This window comes from Osmia bicornis, chromosome 11 (genome assembly GCF_907164935.1).
Source record: "Osmia bicornis bicornis chromosome 11, iOsmBic2.1, whole genome shotgun sequence".
Lineage (NCBI taxonomy): Eukaryota > Metazoa > Arthropoda > Insecta > Hymenoptera > Megachilidae > Osmia > Osmia bicornis.
Genome location: NC_060226.1, coordinates 9,285,516 through 9,302,710, shown reverse-complemented (window position 1 = coordinate 9,302,710; position 17,195 = coordinate 9,285,516). Strand labels below are relative to the sequence as shown.

Below are 17,195 nucleotides of genomic sequence, written 5' to 3'. Positions count from 1 at the left end.
ATCAGTTATATGATAAAGGGACCTATTGCTTTATTTTCTGCAGAAAAAAGTTTATTGAAGTATAACATACAATATCTCGTAGTGTATAAAAAGTTGTTCTATATACAGCCAAATTTAATAAAAAGTGTAATGAATATAAAGCACTGTAAAATATTTTTAACATTACTTTTCAGTAATAACATCATAATAACAACTAAACATGTCCAGCTTCTTTTAATTTTCCAATTAAAGTATCAATATCTGGTAGAATAACACCACCTTTTCTAGCTGGTGGTTCTTCAACTGACAAAATTTCAATTCTTGCAGCAAAATCTACACCAAGATCTTTTGGTGTCATTTTTTTAATTGGCTTCTTTTTAGCCTTCATAATATTTGGTAATGTAGCATATCTTGGTTCGTTAAGACGAAGATCAGTACTTAAAACTGCTGGCATTTTCATTTTAATAACTTCCAATCCTCCATCAATTTCACGTGTGATAGTTAATTCACCATTATTATTTTCAACCTATTGTACAAACACATAAATCAGATAACAGAAACGGGATTCACATAATGTTACTTCAAATTACTATTCATTAACATACTTTACTACAAAATGTTCCAGTTGGCCAATCCAAGTAACCCCCAATCATTTGTGCAGTTTGATTGCAATCATCATCTATAGCTTGCTTACCAACAATTACTAAATCTGCTTTTTCTTCTTGAGCCAATTTGGCTAAAATTTTTGAAACATGAATAGGTTGTAAAGTCTCATATTCAGCTCCAGATATCTCAACATGAATTCCTTTATCAGCACCCATTGCAAGTGCGGTTCTTATAGTATCTTGAGCTTGTGTTGGTCCACATGACACTGCAATTATTTCTTGTACAAGTTTCTTTTCTTTCATTCGTACAGCTTCCTCAATTGCAATTTCATCAAATGGATTCATTGAATGTTTTACTCCATCCGTTGTAACACCTGTTTTGTCTGGTTTAACACGAATCTGAAAGTAAAGAAAAATAAAATATATGTTACATAAACTATATGGATGCTGAGAACATATTATTTTAATAACAATTTATATTATAATTCCTTGTAACAAAATATATTTTTGTACAACTTACAAATTATGTAACATTTAAATGTTAGTATGCTCACTATCTTAATATCATTATTGTATTAATATTTCTTGCTTTTAAATATTTTAATGTATCGTTCAAATATACCTTAACTGCATAATCGATAACTCTCTTTACACCTACGAGTACACGCGCCATCGTTAACTAAATAATCAACAAATCGATAAATAATACAACTGTAAATTATAAATTCTTTTTCATAATATATATCACGAAATGATCGTAAAATTGTTCAGTTTCTCTTATACGTGGTGGGACCACTTTGTTGACAATGGTCTAAAGTTCATTTCTTTCTTGATATCAAATAAATTGGTATGTTCATTTCATGAAGCTTGCGCTGATGTAAGCAAGCGTCATAACATGGCCGTTTCAGATTTGTTAATTAGATTACAAAATTATATACATAGCCAGTTAAATAATTATTAAGAACCTTAAAAACAAAAGAATAAGAATTAAAGTTCAAACTTTTCATGACGTCAATTATAGATTTTTTCTCATTGGCTAATTTATATAAACATACGTATAAGATTACGATTGTGATACTCTACCTTTGTGCGATAACTTCTTTCATGGATCTCGATCTATGTATCTGTGATAGATAAAAGCTCAAGATCTATGATTTTATTTATATTTAGGTAAATAAAGCTATTTTTATTTGAATTATATTTTAATAGTAAGTAATAATACAATTACATAGTATTTTATATTCTAATAAATTACAAGTTCAGACGATTTTAATCTTACTGTATTATAAATGGCGCGAATGTAAAGTGTTTTTATCAAATGAAAAAATCAGGAAATAATTCATATATTACATTGCTCGTTATTGTATTATAAAGATAATGCATTATATCAATGAAAGTATTAGACAAATATTTTTTAAAGCATAATATTTTAAGGAAAAAGGACAAATTTTCGTAATTTTGCGTATGTTTATACAGCAGTATAAAACAAATTTCTCATTTTCCAATTGAGAAAATTTTAATTAGAAGTCAATTAGAAGAAGTAAAGTATCACGGATGCATAATAATTGTTATATTGTAATGAATTAATACAAAAGAAACTAAACTATCGTTGTAGAACCAATCAGAATGAATATGAAATCAAGTTTGCGCCACACATGGCGTCCAAGAACCGACGCCATCTAACGTCTGGCATTCCTGTTTTTTTTCGTGCGGGTAAAATCACGGCTTTCTATAGCGCGCAAGCCTTTATCGTTTTGTTTTGTAGAATTCGGTAAGTTAAGTGAATATCTTCGATAAATGGACTATGCTACACGTATACCGTATGAAATGTTAGCTGAGAAGAAACGTTCACGCGTTAAGGAAGTGTGTGGGAAAATGAGTTAACCGTGTGTTAACGCGCAGTGATCAACTATCCGTGGAAGTTTAGTAAGAGAATATATACCCATATTCAAGAGTTGATAACGTCGAGGTAATTTTACGTTCATCTTTAAGATCGAAAATATTACGTGGGCTTTTCAAGTATTCCAAAATTTAAAACTACCAAAAGTTTCCTTCGTGTTTATGTTTACTCCTCTAATTACCCCCTCCCTCCTCGACCACCCTCTGTACCTGAGTTTTTCCTCAATTCTCCCTCGTTTTTTTCATACTTCATTATTATCTTACTACTACGTTTTAGTTCTCCCTGTTTTGTATTTACTATTACATAAATTGATTTTACTTTATCTGTTCATTGTGTTGTTGACCTCAGTAACCAAACCATAAGATACAAAATGCTATAACTGCTGTTAAAATGTTTGCATGCGATAGATTGTTAAACTTTTTGGAACCTTTAAATATTGCTAGTAAATTATTAAATAGAAACCTAAAGTTAAATTGATTTTTATATGAAAAATATTATTGTACTTGTGTCTTTAAATGTATCGTAATTGTATGTAAGGTCACTTAATTGATACTAATTTTTTATAAGTATTTAGAGACGTATTTAGTGAAAAATGAGTGCATCGGCCTTAAAATCAACGATACCTGGAGTAGGTACTTCTCCAACATCTACCAGCCATTCTATTCTACCTATGAATGCAATGGCACAAAAGGTTGTATCGGGATCAGAACCAGGGTCTATGAAGCCTTTATCAGGAACTGGATTAAGCTATGTTACATTGCAACCACCCAGTCAGCCTTTAAGCTTAGTGCAAGATCATAGACCTTCCGTGTATCAAACACCCCCATATATAAGCAGTAATTCTGAAAAGGATTCTGAAATGGAGAAACTAATTCCAAATGGGGTTGAGATTATAAAAACAGAAACAGAGCAAAATATATCTGCTGCTATAAAACAAAGTGAAGCCAACAGAAACAATAATTTAAGTCCAGATAATCCTACGCAAGAGCCACAAAAAGAAGTTGAATCAGAGCAAGAGACGACACCTGCTAACTTAGATTTCCCTGGTTAGTAAATGTATAATAAGTTTTAATTAATTTTATATATTAATTAATTTCATATATTAATATTACTTATATTCTTTCAGCATTATGTCCACAAGTGCAAAATAAAGTTGAAGAAAAGAAGACCCCTGTAAATAATGGTTCAAAAGAATCTGAGGCAGTTCCAAACAATACAACTTTGCAAACAAAATCATCTACGCATAAACCAGAAGACACACCAGTAAAAACTGATAGTCAAAAGCCAAAAGCCACATCTCAAAGCATAAAACATGTACCAGATAGTTCTGTGACACCGCAATCAAACAATCCACCAAAGGTTGAAACAAAAAGCACTGGTTCGCCAAAAGCAAATAAAAGAAAATCTAGAGAATTAAAGGATTTAAAAGGAACACCAACAGTTTCGGATGGAGCAAGTAAACCAAAAAGAAATCGAATTCAAACGCAACCTTATCAAAGTCCATTGCCAGAAATTGCATTGCTTGTCAAAAATTTAAACAAACCTCCACCGTCGAAAGCTTCCGACGACAAACTTATAGTGTTCTATAAGTAAGTATGCAAATCGTTCGTTATCTAAAAATATGAAATACATGATATAATAGTGAATAACAATAAAATTTGTTAACTTTTTATATTAATTTTTATTTATAAATATATTATTTTTATAAATTAAATTGATAATGTTGGCTTACTATCATGCATACATTAACTTTTGTTGATGTTTATTATTAGAAATGAATTTTTGGCTGTGAGAAATGCAGAAGGAAGCTTCTATGTATGTCAAGCAATGCAAAATATATACAAATCGAGCAGACGAATTCGTATACGTTGGCTTTCTCAAGACAAAAACAATGGAGAAATATATTCACCAGATTTTTATGATTTCATAGGTAATTTTATGTAAAATTGCAATTATAACTAATAGATTTATATTTTTTTAAAACTTTGAATTAGTTTTATTGTTATATTGCTGTATAAATCTTGTTACTGTATGTAATATAAATAGTGCATTTGTATACTTCTATCTTCTTTAACATTTCAGATTTCGATTGTATATTAACAAATCTAAATTTGAACAAAATTGATAAAAACAAATTCCAGTTAACCAAAATAGAGCTTTTACGCACTGAGAATATTTTAAAGAGAGCGATTGATGTTGAAGCTGGCGTGTCTGAAAAACCTCGAGTGACAGAGGAACATCCTGATGGCCGTAAGTATTATTTTATTTTAAACTTGGTAATTTTTATTAATAGTGCTAAAGTTTATTATTGCTAAAATATTAATGTTCTATCCACAGTTGACCTTTCACTTTACAAGGATGAATCACAGTTAAAAAAGAGAAAAAATTATAATTTGCACAAACAGAAGCAAAGTTTACGTAAGAAGTCGAAGCAAATTGAAAGTTCTTCCGAGGATGATACCCTTGACGAAGAATCAGGGAAAAAATCACCCAAGTCGAGTCGTTCAAAGAAACGAACGGTTAATAAAGCATTAGCAATAGCTAAATCCGTAGCAAAGGGATCTAGTAGAGCGGAAAGAGCATTAAACAGAAACACTAAGTCTGAAAGTGAAGGTGCTACTACTGATGCTACTAATACCACTACAACTACTGTTACTACTGTTGCTAATACCGTTGCATCGGTAGATTCAAATGCAACTAAAAATAATACCGATGTTAAAAAAAGTGAAAATAAAAAGATCACGAAGCAGCAAAGTAACAACACCACGAGTGGAGTTTCAAGGACAAAGTTACGGGGTGAGAATTTTTAGCGTTATGATTTCGATGTATCATGTTTAATAAATGTGATAACAAAGAAACAATGTAATTTTTAGCACCTGCGCAGAACACATCACAGAGTAATAAAGCAGCAGGACGTCCAAAACGTACGCCAGCAGCTTCCGGAGTTCAAGCGACCGAGGAAACAACTCCCCGAAAAAAGCCACGTGGACGAGCATAAGATTAACGTAATTTGAGTATATTTCCTGTACTATGTTTAGGACAGAATCTGCATCGTAGGCAATATGTACACGTAGAACACTCTTTAAAAATCGCGATCAATTTTTAATGTAATATATATGATCTCAAGATTATTATATCTATCAGATGCTGCATTATATTATAGTCCAACAATGTGGGATCAACAATTTATATAACTGTGCGGTAAATCGCATTTAAAAAAGATAAAAAGACTCAGAGACTTATAAGAGTGATATTGTGATATCATTAAAAATTTGTACATATCGTCTACGTTTCAGATTCCAACAGGAGAAGAAAGTCACGGAATGTATGGAGAACGGTACCTTGGTTGAGTAATATCTACAGGGTGTCACACGCTAATGCACTCTTGCAATAGTCTATTTTTGATGTTGTGAGTGAAACTGTACGTGATTCAGTTGCGTTTAATTGTACACTTTCCATTGGATATGATAGCTATGTACAAATATATATGTCTGGGGCTTACGTGTACTCTATGAAAAGAAAAAAAAAAAGAAAATGGAAAACAGAGAGAGAGAGAGAGAAAAAATAGAGTACGAAAGGGTGAGAACAATCCGTGAATTATCGATCTCCGAGTTATGGATCGGTAGATTTAGAAGTACAATATCTGTACATTACGCTGAATCCTTGCTGTTTATAAAATAGCATACAAATGGTCCAGCGGCTATATTAATAACAGGCGGAGAAAAAAAGTGCCCTCAACTGTAAATCCTTGTCCTGTTATCGAATCTATGGATTCATTAAAAAAAAAAAAAAATAAGAAACCCTATGGCTGGAGATATAACATTTTTTCAATGTAGTTTATTTTCGAATCATGTCGATGAATTACTAATATAATTCATTGTTATAAAATTGATCATATTAATTATGGTGATGTTAAACTATAATTTAGCCACTCAAAACATATTATATTCCTCTTTCTTTTGAGAAGCAAAAAAAAAATTAGCACTTATTTACTCTGATAAGTCTGGATTAATATGTATAAACTTGCTTTATCTATGTATTATTTTATTTTTTCAAAGATTATGGACAAAGTGTATATTTACTAAGAGATAGATGATTATTGATTTACACTTCACCAAATCTGAATTCGTATATTTTAATATAGTTTATAGTTTATATTTTATGTCGAATTGTATTATTGGGAATATAAATTTGTGTCTATGTTAAAAAAGGGAATTTATAAGAATCATGTTAGTAAGATGTATATTGAATGATGAAGGTATCGAGACATGAAGTTGATTTTGCTACATTAACAATGATACACTGACATACCTTACAAATTTTATTTTACGTAAAGGGACCCTTTGGTTTTTTAGGAAAACCAAGGATAAATTGTTTTTATAAGGATTGCACGATCTTTTTTCCGTTTCCTTTAAAGAGAAATTCGGTCTTCAGAAATGTGTGCATTTAGTTTAAGCATCGGCCGTTGAATATTGCACAAAATGCGAAATGAGAAAGTTGTTTTCTCACTTACATGATTTTATCCATGTATGTACATATAAAGATTATTAGGTAATCAAAATTGTGAAAATGAATACAAAACTATATGAGCGTTTGGAATTTGAGGGCTAATGTATCTTATTCATTTGTGAGTGTGTGTGTCTTTTACATTAATTGTGTTGCAATATAATCAATTGCAAAACTTGTTTCCGCGGTCACTGAACACATGTGTACGTTGTACATATATTTCATAAGCTTACAAACGTAAAGTGAAAACAATTCAGCAATGCCATTTAAATGATTAGACACGTTGTCTTCTAAATAGGATACAAGGATCATTATAAATAACTGGTTAAGGTGAATGTAATTCTCGAGATGGGAAATGAATAAGATACCAATCCTGTCATTGGTCCATTGCATATTGTATTTAAAATATACACATACATAATGTATAAATTTAAAATATACGCAAACATAATGTATAAATTTAGTGAAGGATGAAAGAATGAAAAAAAAAAAAAAGAAGAAGTTATAACGATAAAGACCGAGAAATTCGCTTATATTGTTATTCGATTTTGCTTTTGAAGCAATGTCACGTTTTTTTTGGGAATTAGTTGTATAATAAACAAAATAATTCAGAGGACGGTGCAAATAACGTAATAATAAATATCATTAATTAGCGTTGATGGAAGGTATGTAATATATAATAAATTTTCAAGTCAAACTGCACTTTATTATTTCGAGATATGAGATAGATTACACGACACTAATAAAGGGCAGCTCTTGATATTCTTCTGAGCTGTTTACAAATGTTATAAAGTATAATTGAAAGGAAATTGAATCGAGGAAAAAGAAAAAACAGCAATGCATTTGCGTGCGGGCTGGTATATTTGATGAGATTAATTATTATTAAAACGTGTATTAAATCTCTATGATCGAAATTGAAATGTAGACAGTTAGATAATTGACCACAACAATCATGTTTCGCTTTATACACGATAAAATTTTTAAAATCATACTTGTCGGTTTGTTACATGTAACAAACTTTAATTTTTAAGCCAATCAATCCAAAATTCTGTATCGTTATTATCGTGTGATATATCCGTATTTTTATATTTCTTTTTTCATGATTGCATTTTGTCAGAAAAAATGAATGAAAAATCATTGTTCAAAATTAAAAAATGAAGAGTTAAAAGATATATACGTTTGCTGTATACAAACGTATATAAAATTCAAAGTACAAATAGTTTGTCATGAAAGTATCAGAATTTTAGTCCCAAATTTCGGGAACACTGGTTTAAAGTGTTACGTTAAATAAGATCTCAACTACCTCGTGATACGACTTATTTCCGCATTAAATGTGAAAATTTTTATCTCTGATTTCCGGTACACATGATTATAGAGGGACGTTTCGTTTTATTTGGATTATAAATTATTTTTATATATTTATATATATTTGAAGATACTTAATTGTTGACGCGTGAAACATCTTTCTCTAAATTAAATAGTTTTATAATTCTAATAATACTAATTGTAAAAAACCAAGTTGAATTTATTAATTTATTAAATTTCATTTAATAGATTAATATCGATTATTTTAAAGTTTTAAATTTTCTATTGTTTTTGCATCGAGTAAGATGTTTTACCCGGGAATGTTAAGTATTTTTTTTTTTTTTTTTTTATTTTCTTTATAATGTAAAGAGAAAATTTTGGTCAGTTTTTGCGGTGCCAATTATTTTAAACTTCTCAAGCAATATTCCTCCGACATCTGTCTTCAGACATTGTAAAATCTATTATTGGCTATCACTTGACTTCTAAGCACTGCTTCAATGAATTTACAGCGTATGTCCCTAATTATTCTGAATGTCACCATTGCATTCTAATTATGTAAGAAGCACACAAACCATATTACGCGTGTCGCATCCGAATAGACATTTAAAATGAAGCGTTCGCGCGATTATCTCTAAGTATGATTCTTGTAAAGATGAATATTTACATAGACAAAAGAAAAAATAAGGTACAGCCCACATGCGAAAATATCGGACCGTACTTGAAACATGTCAAAGACTGTCTTTTCGCTTCGAGGTCGTATGAATTAGCACGCACATTAGGAAGTACCTGCAAGTAGTCTACACCTGAATTCCTCGTGACTTTACTACGCTTTTGAAAATTATTTATTACTTTCAAAAATGACTTAATAATTTTAATCAATTTTAATCTTGAATTATTTTAAATTTTTTATAAAATGTTTGGTTCTAAGTTTCATATTGAAATGGCCTACTTTCTACCTACAAGAGGCGAAAGGACAGTAAATATGATTATGTGTATAGAAACGTGTTTCAAGTGGAACGGACTGATTCCTTTTGAGATTCATTTTTCTAGAATTTATTCTGTACGATTTACACGCAGTTCTATCGTTTAGAAATATTTGCAAGGAATTTCAAATGTCTAATTGTACAACTACTGTGAACATACGAGAAACATCTACCTGTCTTTACTGTATACCGTTTTCCTTTCTGTACGTTATTACCGTACTTTTTATTGGACTAACGAATTACAAACTGATGATAGTTGGTGCAATCTATATGTCTCCTGTGATTTAAGTTCACGATGAATTTGAGAAATCAGCGTTTTTCAAACAATAAAAAATATTGTGAATTTGGTGATCACAGTGATTTTTTATTCACGTATCGCCTGCTTGATTTATCTTTTTAATCATTATTATTTACACAGACATTGTCTCTATACATTTTACATTCATCAAATTTAAATTTTAAGATTTCTGAAACCCAAATATTCAAAATCGAAATTTTGTATCAGGAGAACATGACAGCAAAGAAGGTAGCATAAAGTTTCGCGCTTATCGCAGTCGGTAACTTCGGCAATGTCACCACAAATATTTACCATTTCAAACGTTCTGTAATACCATTATTGATTTTGCGCAAAAAATAATAGATAATTATTTAAAAACACGCTCCGCAATACAGTATCACATGTATCATTTTTGTTTTGTAATTCTAATTTGTTTTTTTATTTACTACCAGATCAATACAAAAGGTAAATCAAAGGAGGGTAAAATGTAACAACATAACTGAAGTTGATTTTTTTATTAAGGTAAACTCATCACTACAGTCAATTTACTTTTGTGTTGTAGGTGCTGACTGATTGGATGATTTTGAATCTCGCATAGAAGCACTGCGCCTTCGTTTCAATTCTTCCTGGCGCCTGTTCTTTGCCTCCTTTTGCCTTTGTGCTAATAATTTTGCATAATCTGCTGCCTGTTGTTTACGGGCTAGACTGCGCCTTCTCTTCAAAGCCACCCTATGTCGTTTCCTCTGTAAGAACGATACATTTTTATTTATTTTGTTACGTATTCAACATTTCTGGTAAAGGCAGAGTATATACACAAACCTGCAGAGTAAGCGGCGTAATAAGACGCTGAATTTTCGGTGCCTTAAAACGTTCTTTCTTGCCCTCCTTTTGAACTGGTCGTTTTACAACGAACTGACGCACATCATCTTCTTTAGTTAAATTGAAGAGCTTACGAATTCTGCTTGCTCTTTTAGGTCCCAAACGTCGTGGTACGTTTGTGTCGGTTAATCCCGGAATTTCCTAGAAGTTTACTTGAACTTAGTAAAACGTGTTTATGAATGTACATATTAATGAATGTATCGTTCGTACACTGAGAAAAAGTATATGTTACAGAATACAATTTCCCAAATCAAAAAACGAAATTTAATCTCCCATGTTTACGATGGTAATATAAGACACGATATTAGTTCTTACACACCCTGAAAACATGGTGAATCGATAATAACATAATGAATTAATACCTTCTCTCCTTTCTTAACAATAACAAGGGCAAGTACAGAGAGATTTGAGTCAACGATACATCCGCGAACAGATTTACGTTTACGTTCACCATCGCGTCTAGGTCTGTAGCAAGAGTGTCCCTTTGAGAGTAGTAAGCGTACACGTCCTATTAACAATAATATATTTAAATTAATATTGTAAAAATTAAGAATTAATAGAACATATTTTACTGTTATTACAGAAGGACCAAAAATCTATTGCTTTACCATTTGTCAGGACACCCTGTTTCATTGGAAACCCTTGTTTGTCATTTCCACCAGAGACACGGACAACATATCCCTTCCATTCATTACCTAGTGCATCAGCTTCCACTTCAGCACCCATACGCTTTTCATAAAAAATTCTTAGCTTATGTTCATCTGAAATCTCAAAGAGTTTCTGACATCCCGTAGCGGGATATGATACGTTCAGCTGAAAGAAAAAAAACACACATTACATTCTGGTCAATCTTTGAAGGTTAGTTTTAATATTGTTTATGGTTTTGTAATATTGTAAAATCATCATATTTTGTTTCATCTTTTTTAACACATATTATTCAAGTCAATTTCAGTTATAATTAAATGAACTAATGTTTATGTTCAATATATAACAATGCAGTACTTATAACCAAAGCGGTATTGAAGAAAGGAATATATGACAAATAATGTACATGTAAAACTGTTTACAGTGCATCATTATACAAGCTTAATTATTAATAACTTGTAATTTTTGTAAGATTCTTGAATTATTTTTGGATACAAACCTTCATCGTGACAAGTACTATGCACTGCCACGAGCCAAGAACGAAAAGAACGTGCACCGCTGGAATCGACGGTAGAGTGCGCACATCGGATATCCGTTTTACGTGTAATGAATTTTTAAACTACAAATAATACTAAATAAAATTTATAAATGCTATATATAAACGTCTACATACACGTTAAATAGTTAATGAAATTTGACATAAGCATAATGTGTCGGTAAACTGCATTTATTTGATATGGGAAAACTATTGGGGTCTATATTGATTTAATTAAAATTTTGAAATATATCCTATTACACGAAAAATAAATAGATATATAGTGTTTATTTAAATAGAAAACAGAATAAATAACAACGCATGTTATATTAAAAACATTGTTTTCATTAATATTATACGTTATTTGATTTCCTTGAAAGTTTGAAACAGGAGTGAGAATTTTTGTTTAAGTAGAAAGGTAAATTATATTGTTGATTAATATAATAATGTCCAGCAGCAAACAATATTTGTATAAAATAAAATAAAAATATGAAAAGAATTGCAATCCACGTAATAAGGTGGTTTATGTTATGACAATAACTGTCACCGTCATATTTTGTAGAAAAAGGCAAGAGTAGAGGGCAGCGTTCTGAAATCCCTACTTGCGGGCGTGTGTGACATTTTGATGTAAAGTGTCTTTGATGATTTTCGTTATGTATCGATTCAATACGTAGATATTTCTAATAAATGGAGTTTACCAAAAATAGTTCTACACACTCTGTATAAGATAGGTAATATTTGAATAGATGCAATTGATATTTTCTTATAGGTTAGGAATTGTTCAACCGGAATCGGAAAAAATGATAATTTATTTAATGTAAATACTGTAACGACAGAAGATGTTTAATTTATTGTAATGGTATTTTTGTAGCGTAACGATAACTGATACACCTTTTTCTTTATTTCTGCGTACAAACTGAACGTTGAAGGGATAAAATATCATTAGCACATGTTCAATGTTAACTCTTCTGATCGTGTTTCACAGAAGGAAACAAACAATAACAGATTATTTAGATTTAATGTAGGAATAAAATTTAGTCATATTTTGCAGGAAGATATGGATGTGGCAGTGATAGAAGTCCTTCAACAAGCGGGTAGTCAAGATCCTAATGTTTTAAAACCAGCTGAACAAACATTAAAACAATGGGAAACTGAAAGAGGATTCTATACTGCATTATATGTAAGTTGTAATAAGTTTATTATACCATGTTTATAATAAAGTTTTAATGAAATGTCTTATAATAAATCTTGTTTCAGAATGTATTTTCTAACCATTCCTTGACTATCAATATCAGATGGATGGCAATTTTATGTTTTAAAAATGGAGTTGACAGGTATTGGAGAAAGAATGCACCAAAGTAAGTACTTTTAGTAGTTGTAATTTGGGAGTATTCAAATTTTAAGGACCAAATCACATGATATATATATGATTATTACAGTGCAATTGCAGAAGATGAAAAAGAATTCCTTAGACAACGTTTAATAGAAAATTTTGAAGAACCTGTAAATCAGTTAGCTGTACAATTGGCAGCTCTTATTGCCAAAATTGCAAGGTAATCAACATATATGAAATGATTTGTATTTATTTTTCTATCTACACATACACTGTAATTAAATGAAGTAACATTGTACAGATTTGATTGCCCCAGAGAATGGGGTACATTAATTCCAAGATTATTGGATGTCATAAGAGGACAAAATCCTTTAGCACAACATCGAGCACTGTTAACATTACATCATGTTGTTAAAACCTTAGCTTCTAAGTGTTTACTTGGAGATAGACGGCTCTTCCAAGAATTAACTGTTAATGTGTTCAATTTTATTTTGAATTTATGGAACACATATACTGAATCCTTTCTTATAATGGCATCAAATGGAGCAGATACAAGTCAGATACAAGAAGCTTTAGAAAAAGCGTTACTTTTATTAAGAATACTTAGAAAACTTGTTGTAAATGGTTTCAATAAACCTTCAGAATCTCAAGATGCTATATTGTTCTTAGAAATCGTTTTCGAACGCGCAAGAACGTGTCTCGAGTGTCGTTAGTATTTTTTAATTTTCAACTAAAATTATAGAAATAATCGTGTAAATATATTTTTTAAATAATTTATGTACTTTCAGGGAAAACATTAATTTCTAGGGGTATACAGATGGAGGTATGCGATAAATTTATCATTCATTTAACCAAAGTATTGTTAGGAGTATTAGAGATACATCCATTTTGCTATATTGAATTGATACCAACATCCTTAGAATTTTCGGTTTTTTATTGTTTTACTGAAGCTGGTCAAGCTTTAACATTTGAGAGATTCATTATACAATGTTTGAACTTAATGAAGGGCATTTTGTCGACGTACTACAAACCTGCTAAAGATATCGAAGGTGCGTATAATTATACATTTATTGTACGATCTTAAGTGGATATAGTTTCTTAATTTTGAAAATTTATTAATCCAGACACAAAAAATCCGTTAAAATTAAGAGCAAATCAGTTGACGCAAGATTTTTTCACACCTGAAACATTAACTGAAATTTGTTCAAGACTCGTGACACATTACTTTCTTTTAACTCCTGCTGATTTGGAGTTATGGGATACAGATCCAGAGAATTTCGGTAAGCGTTAACTCGTGTACGTGCAGATGTATACACATTTTGTGTTTAATTATTAACTGTGCGATGATTAATTTTAGTTGTTGACGATTGCGGTGAATCATGGAAGTACAGTTTAAGGGTAAGTACTTTAAGTACCATTTGTTATGACAATGTATATCAGATATTTACGTGTTTTATAATTAAAATTTTATTTTTAGCCTTGCACGGAGTCTTTATTTTTAGCGATTTTCCATCGCTTTAGAGAAGTTCTTGCAACAGTGTTAGTCGGGTTGATGCAAAGTCATCATCAACCTGTAGATCCAAATAATTTGCATGCTATTCTATTAAAAGATGCAGTATATAATGCAGTTGGTTTGGCTGCTTTTGATTTATATGATGAGGTAGGGACAAAGTATTTCAAAGAAATCACTGTAAGCAGTCAATCAACCAGTTATCATACTTGTATGTATTAGGTAAATTTTGATCAGTGGTTTTCAACAACTTTAAAAGAAGAATTGAAAATTCAAAGTAATAATTATAGAATTATTAGAAGACGTGTATGTTGGCTTATTGGCCGATGGACAAGTAAGTGTATTCAAAAATTTTTCTTTTATCAAAGTGAACAACGAAATACACTAGATATAATACTTATTTTGATTATAGTTAGCTTAAATTTTTCATTATAATTACAGGTGTAAAATTAAGTGCAGAACTTAGACCAGAGTTGTACGAGCTTATGGTTGAAGTTCTAAGTCCTGAAGAAGATTTAGGTGTCCGTTTGGCAGCAAGCGATGCATTGAAACTTGCAATAGACGATTTCCAATTTAATCCGGAAGAATTCTCTCCTTATTTAGAGCCAGCGTTTTCTTTATTATTTTCTCTTTTGAAAGAAGTCAAAGAATGTGATACGAAAGTATGTGGTTATATGTCATTTTTTAAATTATATTTTACTTGGAGGTAATATTATTATAATTATTTTTAGATGCATATTTTATACGTGTTATCGTTTATGATCGAACGTGTTGGTAGCGAAATCAATCCACATGTTGGAGCGCTTAGTTCATATCTGCCGGCTCTTTGGCAACAATCCGAAGAACATAATATGTTAAGATGCGCTATTATTTCAACACTTATACATCTAGAAAAAGTAAGTAAAGTTGGTCTATTAAATTTTATATTTTCTCTAATGTGTTATATTTTTATTCTATACAGGCATTAGGCCCTGACAGCGTTGTTCTGGAACCACTGGTAGTAGGTGTCATTGCATTAAGTTGCGATGTTAACCATGAAAGCCATGTTTATTTGTTAGAAGACGGGTTACGGTTGTGGTTAACTTTATTGGAAAACGCACCTGCACCAACGCCAGCCGTAATGGATTTGGCTAAAAATTTGCCAGCTTTATTAGGTCAGAAAATGATTTCATACATTTTTAATAATTAACGTCGTCGTAAATGTTCCGAAGATTAAAAGTACTTTGATATTTGTTTCAGAACAATCCTACGAAAATTTAAAATTATGTCTGTACATAGTTCAAGCGTATGTAGTATTAAATCCTCAAGAATTTTTAAGTCAAAGGGGAGCAATCATAATCGAAACGCTTAGGTCACTTCTAGGAGATCTACGAGCAGAGGGAATATTAATGATTATGATTGTACTTGAAATCTGCTTATGTGCTTCACCCCGACAAAGTGCAGAACTGATTAAACCTGTTTTAATATATATATTTGAGTAGGTATAAACGTTAAAAATTATCACATTAAATTCATGTATACGTAATAAACTTTAATTTAATTTTACAGGAACGCATATAAAGGCGAGGACTCTATGAAGTTGATGACTATGTATTTATCTATTATAGCAAGAGTTTTATGGTTTTATAAAGATATTTTTATACAGGTATTAGGTTTTATACATAATATTCATTTAATTACTAATTTTGCCTATGTTTCTAATATTTAAGTTTAATTTCACTTATAAATTATTATGCAGATAATAAGTGAATTGACGAGAAAAGTGGCTGGAAATGAAGGAAGGGAGGAAGCTGTACTTGGACAAATAATACGTGTATGGGTTAACCGAATGACATTTACTATTCAGCCAGAAAGACGTAAATTATTATCTCTTGCACTCTGTTCACTCCTTGGAGCGAACAGTCCTCCTAGCGTTCTTCAACACTTCCCATTAATAATATCTAATATCGTCGAAACTCTTAATGACATGACTAAGTATGATAATATAGGATACGATATCGAGCATGCTATTGAGTACGTAAGAATTTTATATAAATTATGTGTAGTCATAAAGAATAATACAGTAATATGTATTATCTTTCTTATCCCAGTTCTTTATCGCTTAGCGGACAACCAAGTCCATCGCAATACGAGGACGAAGATTATGGAAATAAGCACGAACAGCGGAAAAAAAGGCTTGCTTTCAGTGATCCTTTATCTCGTGTATCTTTAAAAGATACGTTACAAAATCAGGTACAGTAGCAGCACAGTTCATATGTGTAATAAATCATAATGTTATTCATGATTTATTTTTCATGTTTCCAGTTAATTGCACTGCGCAGGTTAGTTGGAGATAATCAGTACAGCCGATTAATGTTAACTATTAGTCCTGAAATTGAGGAACAACTTAAACACTACGTATCTATATGAAAAAAGAGTAAGTCAAGTTAAAAAACAAAAAAAAAAAAATATTAAATTAAGCGCGATATTACATGTAAAAAAAAGCTTTACGACGCTCTATTGTAAAACGGCACTATTTTATTGTATAATACTAGCTGTTTCACTGTACTAATAATGTTGATAATAAAAAATCTCATGTCATTTCAAATTTATTCCTTTCTAATCGCTGTTAAATGACTATACATTTTTGTAGTAAACAGTTATGTTTATTAGAAAGATGTATTATCTAAAGTAGGCGTTGGATGGTAAATAAGTAGTATCTATCAGTGAAAACGTATTTGTAATTTATAATTTCTCCC

General features: G+C 30.8%; 4 protein-coding genes across 12 annotated transcripts; 2 read left to right on the top strand and 2 right to left on the bottom strand.

Annotated features, from left to right (window-relative positions):
* Window positions 1-33: 33 nt before the first annotated feature.
* Window positions 34-1,739, bottom strand: LOC114878932 (electron transfer flavoprotein subunit beta). Of its 3 annotated transcripts, none has more exons than XM_029193288.2 (3): window positions 1,668-1,739; window positions 585-983; window positions 34-505 (listed from the first exon to the last, which is right to left on the bottom strand). In XM_029193288.2, exons 2-3 carry the CDS (start codon window positions 927-929, stop codon window positions 194-196), a joined length of 657 nt encoding a protein of 218 aa, XP_029049121.1. In that variant the 5' UTR covers window positions 930-983; window positions 1,668-1,739; the 3' UTR covers window positions 34-193. The 3 variants fall into 3 exon arrangements, with proteins under 3 accessions (XP_029049121.1, XP_029049119.1, XP_029049120.1); XM_029193286.2 differs by lacking the exon at window positions 1,668-1,739 and adding an exon at window positions 1,207-1,536; XM_029193287.1 differs by lacking the exon at window positions 1,668-1,739 and adding an exon at window positions 1,105-1,200.
* A 506-nt stretch (window positions 1,740-2,245) lies between these two features.
* On the top strand, window positions 2,246-7,687 carry LOC114878930. 3 transcript variants are annotated; one of them, XM_029193280.2, is made up of 7 exons: window positions 2,246-2,553; window positions 3,059-3,530; window positions 3,611-4,073; window positions 4,257-4,414; window positions 4,567-4,734; window positions 4,822-5,280; window positions 5,358-7,687. In XM_029193280.2, exons 2-7 carry the CDS (start codon window positions 3,077-3,079, stop codon window positions 5,480-5,482), a joined length of 1,827 nt encoding a protein of 608 aa, XP_029049113.1. In that variant the 5' UTR covers window positions 2,246-2,553; window positions 3,059-3,076; the 3' UTR covers window positions 5,483-7,687. The 3 variants fall into 3 exon arrangements, with proteins under 3 accessions (XP_029049113.1, XP_029049112.1, XP_029049114.1); XM_029193279.2 differs by having other exon boundaries at window positions 3,052-3,530; XM_029193281.2 differs by having other exon boundaries at window positions 3,052-3,530; window positions 5,369-5,468.
* A 2,368-nt stretch (window positions 7,688-10,055) lies between these two features.
* On the bottom strand, window positions 10,056-11,663 carry LOC114878933 (40S ribosomal protein S6). The gene is made up of 5 exons (XM_029193289.1): window positions 11,579-11,663; window positions 11,043-11,247; window positions 10,797-10,942; window positions 10,375-10,575; window positions 10,056-10,298 (listed from the first exon to the last, which is right to left on the bottom strand). The coding sequence occupies exons 1-5, from the start codon at window positions 11,582-11,584 to the stop codon at window positions 10,101-10,103; spliced, it is 756 nt and encodes a 251-aa protein (XP_029049122.1). The 5' UTR covers window positions 11,585-11,663; the 3' UTR covers window positions 10,056-10,100.
* LOC114878927 (importin-11) lies at window positions 11,597-17,173 on the top strand. Of its 5 annotated transcripts, none has more exons than XM_029193272.2 (18): window positions 11,597-11,682; window positions 12,666-12,794; window positions 12,872-12,972; window positions 13,054-13,167; window positions 13,249-13,655; window positions 13,736-13,996; window positions 14,072-14,227; window positions 14,305-14,345; window positions 14,425-14,607; window positions 14,680-14,791; window positions 14,899-15,119; window positions 15,189-15,353; window positions 15,419-15,611; window positions 15,697-15,934; window positions 16,006-16,102; window positions 16,196-16,470; window positions 16,548-16,689; window positions 16,762-17,173. In XM_029193272.2, exons 2-18 carry the CDS (start codon window positions 12,672-12,674, stop codon window positions 16,864-16,866), a joined length of 2,934 nt encoding a protein of 977 aa, XP_029049105.1. In that variant the 5' UTR covers window positions 11,597-11,682; window positions 12,666-12,671; the 3' UTR covers window positions 16,867-17,173. The 5 variants fall into 5 exon arrangements, with proteins under 5 accessions (XP_029049105.1, XP_029049104.1, XP_029049109.1 ...); XM_029193271.2 differs by lacking the exon at window positions 11,597-11,682 and adding an exon at window positions 11,930-12,032; XM_029193276.2 differs by lacking the exon at window positions 11,597-11,682 and adding an exon at window positions 12,177-12,345 and having other exon boundaries at window positions 16,563-16,689.
* Window positions 17,174-17,195: the final 22 nt, after the last annotated feature.

Coding starts and splice junctions, on each gene's coding strand:
- LOC114878932 (XM_029193286.2), bottom strand. CDS start 1,257: ATGGCGCGTGTACTCGTAGGTGTAAAGAGAGTTATCGATTATGCAGTT. Junction 984..1,206: donor TTATCGATTATGCAGTTAAG/GTATATTTGAAC, acceptor CTTTACTTTCAG/ATTCGTGTTAAACCAGACAA. Junction 506..584: donor CTGGAACATTTTGTAGTAAA/GTATGTTAATGA, acceptor TTTGTACAATAG/GTTGAAAATAATAATGGTGA.
- LOC114878933 (XM_029193289.1), bottom strand. Junction 10,576..10,796: donor TTGTTAAGAAAGGAGAGAAG/GTATTAATTCAT, acceptor GTAAACTTCTAG/GAAATTCCGGGATTAACCGA. Junction 10,299..10,374: donor TTACGCCGCTTACTCTGCAG/GTTTGTGTATAT, acceptor TCGTTCTTACAG/AGGAAACGACATAGGGTGGC.
- LOC114878927 (XM_029193272.2), top strand. CDS start 12,672: ATGGATGTGGCAGTGATAGAAGTCCTTCAACAAGCGGGTAGTCAAGAT. Junction 12,973..13,053: donor TGGAGAAAGAATGCACCAAA/GTAAGTACTTTT, acceptor TGATTATTACAG/TGCAATTGCAGAAGATGAAA. Junction 13,997..14,071: donor ACCTGCTAAAGATATCGAAG/GTGCGTATAATT, acceptor TTATTAATCCAG/ACACAAAAAATCCGTTAAAA.
- LOC114878930 (XM_029193280.2), top strand. CDS start 3,077: ATGAGTGCATCGGCCTTAAAATCAACGATACCTGGAGTAGGTACTTCT. Junction 4,415..4,566: donor AGATTTTTATGATTTCATAG/GTAATTTTATGT, acceptor TTAACATTTCAG/ATTTCGATTGTATATTAACA. Junction 5,281..5,357: donor TTCAAGGACAAAGTTACGGG/GTGAGAATTTTT, acceptor TGTAATTTTTAG/CACCTGCGCAGAACACATCA.